The sequence below is a fragment of the Hypanus sabinus genome, chromosome 3 (assembly GCF_030144855.1).
Source record: "Hypanus sabinus isolate sHypSab1 chromosome 3, sHypSab1.hap1, whole genome shotgun sequence".
Lineage (NCBI taxonomy): Eukaryota > Metazoa > Chordata > Chondrichthyes > Myliobatiformes > Dasyatidae > Hypanus > Hypanus sabinus.
The window spans coordinates 108,291,491-108,302,045 of NC_082708.1; the positions used below are offsets into that span (position 1 = coordinate 108,291,491).

Consider the following 10,555-nt stretch of genomic DNA (forward strand, 5'->3'; position numbering starts at 1 on the left):
CTTTCTGCCCCAGAGATGGTGGAGGCAATGATATTAGATATATTTAAGCTGCTGATAGATATTTGAAAGATCAAGGAATGAGGGTTATAGGGAGCTAGCACAAAAGCAGAGTTGAGGGCAACCATGGATCAGTCAAGATAGAAACATAGAGACATAGAAAACCTACAGCACAATATAAAGCTGTGCCGAACATGTCATTACCTGAGAAATTACCTTGGGTTACTCATAACCCTCTATTTTTCTGAGCTCCATATACCTGTCCAGGAGTCTCTTAAAAGACCCTATTATATCCACCTCCACCACTGTCGCCAGCACCCCATTCCACACACTCACCACCCTCTGCGTAAAAAACTTACTCCTGACATCTGCTCTGTATCCATTTCCAAGCACCTTAAAACTATGTCCTCTCATGCTAGCCGTTTCAACCCTGACAAAAAACCTCTGACTATCCACACGATCAATGCCTCTCATAATTTTGTACAAATCTCTCGGGTCACCTCTCATCCTCTGTTGCTGCAAGGAAAAAAGGCCGAGTTCACTCAACCTATTCTCATAGGCATGCACCCCAATCCAGGCAACAGTCTTGTAAATCTCCTCTGCACCCTTTCTATGGTTTCCACATCCTTCCTATAGTGAGGCGACCAGAACTGATCACAGTACTCCAAGTGGGGTCTGACCAGGGTCCTATACAGTTGCAACATTACCTCTCGGCTCCTAAACTCAATCCCATGGTTGATGAAGGCCATTGCACCATATGCTTTCTTAACCACAGAGTCAATCTGCGCAGCAGCTTTAAGTGTCCTGTGGACTCTGACCCCAAGAACCCTCTGATCCTCCACACTGCCAAGAGTCTTACCATTAATACTATATTCTGTCTTCATATTTGACCTACCAAAATGAATCATCTCACACTTACCTGGGTTGAACTCCATCTGCCACTTCTCAGCCCAGTTTTGCATCCTATTAATGTCCTGCTGTAATCTCTGACAGCCCTCCACACTATCCACAACAACTCCAAACTTTGTGTCACCAGCAGATTTACTAACCCCTCCCTCCACTTCCTCATCCAGGTCATTTATAAAAATCACGAAGAGTAGGGGTCCCAGAACAGATCCCTGAGACACACCACTAATCACCGGCCTCCATGCAGAATATAATCTGTCTCCAACCACTCTTTGCCTTCTGTGAGAAGCCAGTTCTGGATCCACAAAGCAATGTCCCCTTGCATGCCATGCCTCCTTACTTTCTCAATAAGCCTTGCATGGGGTACCTTGTCAAATGCCTTGCTGAAACCCATATACACTACATCTACTGCTCTACCTTCATCAATATGTTTAGTCATATCCTCAAAAAATTGAAAGCCATGCTGACTATTCCTTATCATATTATGTCTCTCCAAATGTTCATAAATCCTGCCTCTCAGGATCTTCTCCATCAACATACCAACCACTGAAGAAAGACTCACTGGTCTATAATTTCCTGGGCCATCTCTACTCCCTTTCTTGAATAATGGAACAACATCCACAACTCTCCAATCCTCTGGAACCTCTCCTGTCCCCATTGATGATGCAAAGATCATCGCCAGAGGATTAGCAATCTCCTCCCTCGCCTCCCACAGTAGCCTGGGGTACATCTTTTCAGTCTGCTGTAAGTCATCCCTATAATTGCCATTATCTTTTTCTGTAGTGAATATTGATGCAAAGTGCTCATTAAGTACCTCTGCTATCTCCTCCGGTTCCATAGACACTTTTCCACTGTCACACTTGTTTGGTCCTATTCTCTCACTTCTTATCCTCTTGCTCTTCACATACTTGTAGAATGCCTTGGGGTTTTCCTTAATCCTGTCTGCCAAGGCCTTATCATGGCCCCTTCAATCTCTCCTAATTTCATTCTAAGGCTCCTTCCTGCTAGCCTTATAACCTTCTAGATCTCTATCATTACTTAGCTTTTTGAACCTTTTGTAAGCTCTTCTTTTCTTCTAGACTAGATTTACAACAGCCTTTGTACACCACTGTCCCAACCCCAGCAATCCTATTTTAAACTTTCCCCAGTAGCCTTAGCAATCCTCCCCACAAGGATATTTGTCCCCCTCGGTTTCAAGTGCAACCCGTCCTTTTTGTACAGGTCACTCCTGCCCAAAATAGGTCCCAATGATCCAAAAATCTGAATCCCTGCCCCCTGCTCCAATCCCTCAGCCACGCATTCATCCTCCACCTCAGTCTACTCCTATACTCAGTGTCATGTGGCACAGGCCATCTTGAATGGTAAGGGAGGTTTGAGGAGCCTGAAGTCCTGTTTTCCTGTGTTATTTTGGCATATTCACCTCCCTTCTCCTGTGGTTCTGCCGAGCCTCAGAGGAAATTCCATGATTTAGCAATTGTCTCCAATTATTCTATCCTTCTCTGTACTCTCGTCTTTAAACCACTGCACTTCTGGAGTGACAGGCCTTGCTTGAGACGGTTTCTTTTTACCCAGTCTTGGGATCAAGTAGCTCAGCTTTTATTGCTCATCCCTAATTGCCTTTGAGAAAATAACACTGGGCTGCCTTCATGAACACCTGCAGTCCTCCGGTGAAATGAAGAGGGAACAGGAATTCAAATATCCATTTGAATGTTGTTCCAGACATTTCCCAAGTTGAGATTCTACTCTCATTTAATGATGCTGGAATTAGGGGTAAGAATGGGCATATTACCCATCCAGAAAGACTTGAGAAACAAAGATGTTTATATGATTTCTCCTTCATATCTAGAACTTCCCTTGCATCTGTGGCCCCACATCTGGTGGCTAGTGACTATTTTGATGGGGGATCGTTGCTTGGAAATTCATCAGCCCCTGAGCTCTATGGTATCAGGTGTAACTGCCCTGGCCTTTCATGAGCTAAGCCTCATCTTCAGGGCTGCTTCAGCACAGCAAATGCAAAAGCTCTCTTCCACAGCAAGTGGGACCTGCACAGAAGGCATGGTTTCCACCTGAACTGGAGGGGGGCTTATATCCTTGTGGTAGTGCTGCACGGGGGAAATTTAATTGCAGGGGAGTGAGAACCAGAGTGCCAGTGCAGGTAGAGGAGTCATTGTGGGGAAAGATGTCGTAAAACCTACATACAAAGTCAGATTGAGCATGCTGGGACTAATGTCCTGAGTTGCGTACATTTCAATGCAAGGAGTATTGTAGGAAAGGCAGGATCAGCACGTGCAATTATGATATTGTAGCCATCAGAGAGATTTGGTTGCAGGAGAGGCAGGGCTGGCAGTTCAACATTAAAGGTTCTGTTGCTTTAGACATGATAGAGTGGAAGGAATTAATAGGGGAGAGGTGAAATTACTAGGAAAAATGAAGAGATGTAAATCAGATTGAAAAAATACAGAGAAAATTTAGAAAGATATTGCCAGAACTTGAGGCCCTTAATTATAGGATAAGGTTAAAGTGGTTAGGACTTCACTCCCTGGAGCATAGAAAAATAAGGGAAGATTTGATAGAGGTACAGTATACAAATTTACAAAGGGTACAGAGAGGATAAACACAAACAGGCTTCTTCCACCAAGATTGGTTGAGACTTGAACAATAGGTCATGGGTTAAAGGTGAAAAGTGAAATGTTTAAAGCAGGGATTCCCAAACTTTTTTTATGCCATTAAGCAAGGGGTCCATGGACACCAGGTTGAGAACCCCTGGTTTAAGGGGAACATGAGGGGCCCTTCTTCACTGAGAGGGTGGTGAGAGTGCGGAACAAGCTGCTAGCAGAAGTGGTGAATGTAGGTTTTATTTCAACACAAGAGAAATTTGGACAGGTAACTGGATGGCAGGGGTACGGAGGCTATGGTTAGAGTGCAGGTTGATGGGACTATGCAGATTAATCAGTCGGGACAGACTGGATAGGTCAATGGGACTGTAGTATTTAATGATTCTATAATAAAAATTAGGGAAGACTTTGCCTGGGGGCAGGTGTAATTTTAGAGAGAGGGAGGCCTAGTGAAAAGATTGAGGGTCTGTTGCTGGCGATCAGTGGTGGGTGTGCACTTTGATGCTCTGTCAAATCATTGGTCATTGGATGGGGTGGAATTGACAGAGTATTGGGGGGCTAAAAGGATTTGGCAGCTGGAGTGTGGGACCTACAGAGGAAATGGTAGGCAAGGAAACTATTGTTAGATTGCACAGCACCTCTGGGGACTGTTCACGTATTACACAACAGTAGTGACTTAGGGACTAGAAATAGATTTTAAAACATTGCAGACCACACTGTGAGCTTCTAATTTTACTAGACGTTTTAATTTCATAAAAAATATCATGTATTGTTAAGATTAGGTACAGTTTCTTTGCCTTGATTATTTTGTATTTTTTTTTATTGGGAACAAAGATAAAAATAAATTAACTGCTTAGGGCACAGTTAGATAAATAAGGAGGTGATGCAGCTATTAACTACATGTGCAAAGGCTAAAGTATTTACAGCAGAGTTCAGAAAACATGAAAAACAGAGGTGACACACATCTGAAATTTATGGAAACAATAATACCGAGTCATATCAAGAAAACTAGACTCGTTCCCCTCTGCTGCCTGTAAGGGGTTTGTACATTCTCCCCTTGACCACGTGGGTTTCCTCCGGGTGCTTCAGGTTCTTCCCACAGTCCAAAGCTGTATCAGTTAGTAGGTTAATTGGTCATTGTAAATAGTCACGTGATTAGGCTAGGGTTGAATCGGGCGGGGGGGGGGGGTGGCTGCTGGGCAAGCAGCTCAAAGGACCAGAAGGGCCTATACTACACTGTATCTCAATCAATAAATAACTGAATGAATGGATGGATGGATGAACAGATAAACAAATGGATAAATAAGTACACATATAAATAGTTTAAAGTGACATTTGACCAGTACACCACTGTCATACTTGCCACATAATCTCCAAGATAATTGACTCAGATAAATGTCATACATGACATTGTTAATAAATTAAAATCAGTACAGGAAAAAAAGTTTAGTTCTTCAACTGAATTTATGAGAGCCAGAATGAATTTCCATTCCACGTATTTGCTGCTGCCTCAAGAGAACTTTCTCATCTGACTTCACCTAATTCTTCCACAGGCTGGGTCACAGGAGACGGCAAAGGTCTTATTTACCTAACAGATCCTCAGATTCACTCAGTGACAAAGCAGCGAGGGGGATCTAACTTTGCAGACCAAGGCATCAGATATTTCTTCAACTGTCAACACAAGGAATGCAATGAGATTTGCCACATTCTCACTTTGAAGAACCCTGGCAGGGACAACCTGGAAGAAATAACTTCCGCATAGTTTTGGGAAGTGTATTTGAATTTGTTAGGATCTTTTCTCATCCTTATCATTGCAGAAGGTGATCACTATGTAGCCCAGGTAACCTACAAGCCACTATTCTAGCAGTTGCATCAAGATTATCCTTGTTGGTAGCTGCTGGTGCTAACCGTGAATCAGGATGTGCAGTGTACCTTACAAATGTCTGTGAAGCCAAGTCCACATTACACAGAATTACAACAGGAAAAGGTTCAACTTCCACTGCTTGCAGTAAACTTGGTCAAGACTATGAAAAACTATGCATGCCCTCCACATCTTGCAGCATTTAGGGATTGACAATACTTTTATTTCAGAAGTTTCACTTTCGTCTTTTTCCCTACATTCCCTCTCCAAATTATTTCCCTTCTCTCCCTCTCACTCTCTCCTTTCTCACTTGTAGACAAGTACATCTCCACAAAATCATTCAGAGTCTTCCCCAATTAGAAACCCTGGATGAACTAGGAGAACCACAATCTGCTGAAAACCAGATCAGAGGCTTTCAAGTCTGGTGCCCAGGAAAGTTACAAGAGGTATGATCTCCGGAAAATCATCTCATGGGTGAAGTGGCAATTCTGGACTAAACTTGAATCAACAAAAGACAGTTGTGGCAGGGCTTGAATACTATCACCTCTTATAAAGTTAATTCAGACAACATAGGCAACAGCTGGACTTTGCTTCCAGGTGAGCATAGTGTTTTAGATGCTCACCATAACAACAACCTCTTACTCAATGTCAGCAAGACCAAGGAACTGATTGTTGACTTCAGATGGAAATCAGAGGTCCATGAGCCAGTTGTCATTGGAGGATCAGAGGTGAAAAGGGTCAGCAACTTTAAATTTCTGTGATATTATTTTGGAAGACCTGTTCTGGGCCCAGCACACAAGTGCAAATACAAAGAAAGCATTTCCTTAGGAGTTTCCAGTTACTTGGCATGACATCTAAAACTTTCACAAACTTCTATAAATGTGTGGTAGCTGCATCACAGCCTGGAATGGATACACCAATGCTCTTGAACAGAAAATCCTACAAAATTTAGGGGATACAGGCCAGTGAGTAAAGACTACCCCATCATTGAGAACATCTACATGAAACGTTGTCATAAGAAAGCAGCATTTGTCAGCAGAGACCTCCAGCACCCAAAACATGCTTTCTTCTCGCTGCTGCCATCAGGAAGGTGGTACAGGAGCCTCAGGACTCACACCACCAGGTTCTTATTCCTCTTCATGCTTCCTTAAATTATCCTCTTCTTCCTATTGTCCCTCTCTGTGACCCTCTCTCTATTACAAAAACATACAAATAGGAGTAGGAGGAGGCCATTCTGCCCTTCAGCTTTTCTCTAACAACATAATGATTAATCTTTATTTCAACACCGTTTTCCTGTTCTATTTCCATGCCCTTTCAATCCTCTGCTATACACAAATACTTAAATCTCTCTATCAAATACAATCTACGCCAGACCCTGAAGTAAAAAATTCCTATCTGAATATTGAAATTCGCCCTCATTTCCATTTATGTGACATAGCTCCTATTTTGAGATTGGTTTTAGTCTCATCAGTTGGAAGAAGAATTTCCCCATATTCTTTTCAATCTCTTTGACAGTTTTCTACATCCAAATTGGGTTACCTGTCATTCTAAAATTTCAGGAATAGCTAGTCTACTTAATGTCCATTCAAATGGCAGATGAGCCATCCCAAGAAGCAGTCTGGTGAATCCTCACCCTCCTCCCTCTTTTGCAACCATGTCCTTTTTTCTTCGATAGGTAAAGAGATCCAAATTACACATAATATGACCATTATCATCTCAAGAAAGGTTCACATAATTCTAGTAAAAAATCTTCACTTTTGTACTAAAACTCTCTTGCAATAGAGGAAAACATCCCTTAACCATTCTCATCGCCTGCTGTACTTATATGTTTGCTTTCAGTGGGTTGAGTATAAACACGTCAAGGCCCCTTTGAACATTAATATTTTCCAATCACTCACCATTTAGAAAATAAACAGTGCTTCTAGATGTTTCTACCAAATTTAAATATTTAATGTTTTAATCACATTGCATTCTATCTGCCATGAAGTTGCCCATTCTTACATGTTCATCATTGCTCATTTCCCTATCATTGATAAACCTGGAAATGTTACATTTGGTCCTACCAGACAATATATCTATATAGGTTGTGAATAGAGTCAAGTGCTGATCTTTGTGATAACCCCACCAGACCCAACTTGTGGTGAACCCATTTATTCCTACTCTTTGTTTTCTGTCTGTTAACCAATTGTCAATCTACGCAAATATATTACTTCTCGATGTACTGCAAGTATGGGGTCTAACAACCTCATGTTTGGGACGATGTTGTATGTCTAATAAAAATCCAAGAACTACATTCCACTGTTCCCCCATCCATCTACTGCACTACATAATCTTTTCTGCACTCTTTCTAGCTTAATAGCAACAAAATATTAGCAACATTGAGCAAATGAAATCAAGGTTAGGTAACACACAAAATGCTGGAGGAACTCAGCAGGCCCGGCAGCATCTATGAAAAAGAGTAAAAGAGTCAATATCTAGGGCTGAGACCTTTCATCAGGATGGGTCAAGGATACGCGAGAGGGTGAATACAGAGCTCTGAGGAGCATAGGGGCTATAGAAATTGTTACAAGATGGCTTCTAGCCACATTTAAACACAAGGAGGATTTTAGCTCATCAATGCAACTCGTTTTACATTGAAATTTAAAAGAGAAATGCTTTCATTCAGATCAACCATTGGACATTGGTGCTCTATGATTGTTTAACTATAAATGAAGCCCCTTTTACCCATGACAAATTGTAATTATTTCTTGCTCAGCAGCCTTAATTACATATTTAATGTTGTAATGTCATAATATTAAAAATGTCAATGAATACCGTTATGGATTAAAATTTTTGCAGCAAATTGTATTTTTAAGTTCTGCATTTTAACTAAGAAACAAAAAAACATAGAAAATCTACAGCACATTACAGGCCCTTTGGCCCACAACTTTGTTCCAACCATGTAACCAACTCTAGAAACTGCCTAGAATGTCCCTACTGCATAGCTCCATGTACCTATCTAAGAGGCTCTTAAAAGACCCTATTGTATCCACCTCTATCAACTTTGCTGGCAATGCAGTCCACGCATCCACCACTCTCTCTGTGGAAAAACTTACCTCTGACATCCCCCCTTGTGCCTACTTCCAAGCACCTTAAAACTATGCCCCTTCATGTCACCCACTCATCATCTTATACACATCTATCAGGTCACCTCTTATATTCCATCACTCCAAGGAGAAAAGGCCAAGTTCACTCAATCTATTCTCATAAGGCATGCTCTCCAATCCCTGCAACAACCATTTAAATCTCTGCACTCTCCCTACAGCATCCAAGAATAATATTCTAAGAATATACATGATTATTATATTTCAAAATCTGCTTTTTCAATCACTGCTGAATGTCTTCACTGTTACAGCAATCCTTCATGTTTTGAAAATTCAAACACAAGTTCAGCTCAAACGAGTTAGCATGAAGTAATTGGCCAGATTCTGTTTAATTTCTGTTGCTGTTTTTGTGGGTGTGACTTTTTCCCCATTGGCCACTGTATGAAACATACCCATACACCTCATTAATACAAATATCTAATCAGCGAATCATGTGGCAGCAACTCAAGTGCATAAAAGTATGCAAACATGATCAAGAGGTTCAGTTGTTGTTCAGATCAAATATCACATTGAGGGAAGAAAGGTGATCCAAGTGATTTTGACTGTGGAATGATGGTGCCAGACTGGGTGGTTTGAGTATCTCAGAAACTGCTGACCTCCTGAGATTTTCTGGCACAATAGAGTTTACCGAGAACAGTGACAAAAACAAAATACATCTAGTGAGCAGCAATTCTGTGGGTGAAAAAGCCTTGTTAATGAGAGAAGTCAGAGGTAAATGGCCAAACTAATTCAAGGCAACCATAACTCAAATGATGACACTTTATAACTGTGGTATGCAGAAGAGCATCTCTGAATGCACAACATGTCGAACCTCAAAGTGGATGGCTGCAGCAGCAGAAGACCATGAATATACATATATACAGGAGGTTCGTACTAAAGTGGCCGCTAAGTGTATGTGCCACTGTATAATTAAACTGGAACATCTCAACTAGAAGAATAGTTATTTCTCAACCACAAATTCTTAGTACTTCACATGGCCTGAAGCTTTTGCTGTATTCATTGCACCATTATTAATAACACTTTTTAAAAAAAGTGAATTGTGGTAAGCTATCACTGCAGGCAATGAAAAAGCAAACAAAGGCAAAACGGATTTGTGGGATGTGCCGTGCTAGTTGGAGTGAACGATCTGGAGGGGAGAAGACGGGACAGGGGAGTTCCAATGCCCGTCCAACTAACCCGGGTATGAAGGTGTATCGCTATAAACACCAAGCCGAATTGGTGAGGTCGAGTAAGGCTTCTTCAGCAGCGAAATCTAGGCCAGTGGCAGGGCCAGAGTCCTAGTGTGAGATTCGGACACTTAAATGCCGGTCCTAATGATCTGGGGGCTTCTCTCTGCAACACTAAGGCTGTGATACTGTCCCCGGCTAACATGATGACTTAAATACCAAGGCTTTGGGCCTACTCCATGCTGCACCGCTGACTTGGCTCGAAGGACTCAATTTGGTTCAGACTGCTGTTGTTGCTCACTTCTATTGCTCTTATGATTTGTTTTGTGTGTCTTTTTATTCCTATTTCTTTGTGGGCATGGGGGGTTGGGGTTGCTCTTATTGTTAAAATTGGGTTCTCTCGGGTTCCTTGCTTTGCAACTACCTGTAAGCAAACAAATCTCAAGATTGTGTAATTCGTATGTTCTTTGATAATAAATGCTCTTTGAAACTTGCGTATTCCCTTACAAAAGCTGGTGGCTAGCTCTTGTGTTGAGATAGACTTCATGCAGAAACTGAGATGGAACATCTACTTGCCATTTTTAATTGAGGATGTTTGCTAATGCTTCAAACACTTTGTCAATCAGGGGCTGGAATTCACCTTCACCAAAGATTGGATGTGCTTGGAGCAACCTGGTATCTGGCATGAATCACAGGTGAATGTGGCAGCATGTCAGACTGGCTGGCTGGGCTAACAGTTAGACTAACTGGGGCAATTTCAACACCATTCTGCCAGTAGAAGCTATCAAGCTTATTACTGGTCAGACAGCCAGTAGTGCAGCCATTCTCAGTATTTTAACCCGTTTCACACACAGATAATTATGTCAA

The 10,555-nt window shown here is 41.7% G+C and overlaps 1 protein-coding gene across 8 annotated transcripts in view; it reads left to right on the plus strand.

Annotated features, from left to right (window-relative positions):
* The window catches only part of alpk1 (alpha-kinase 1), a 131,346-nt gene extending 121,235 nt beyond the window's left edge, over nucleotides 1-10,111 (plus strand). For 7 of the 8 annotated variants that reach the window (XM_059964904.1, XM_059964907.1, XM_059964905.1 and 4 more), the window contains one exon: nucleotides 5,072-10,111. In XM_059964904.1, coding sequence (XP_059820887.1) covers nucleotides 5,072-5,280 — 209 coding nt within the window. In that variant the 3' untranslated portion in view covers nucleotides 5,281-10,111. The remainder of the gene's footprint in view (nucleotides 1-5,071) is intronic. The other variant, XM_059964909.1, reaches the window with a different exon arrangement.
* Nucleotides 10,112-10,555: the final 444 nt, after the last annotated feature.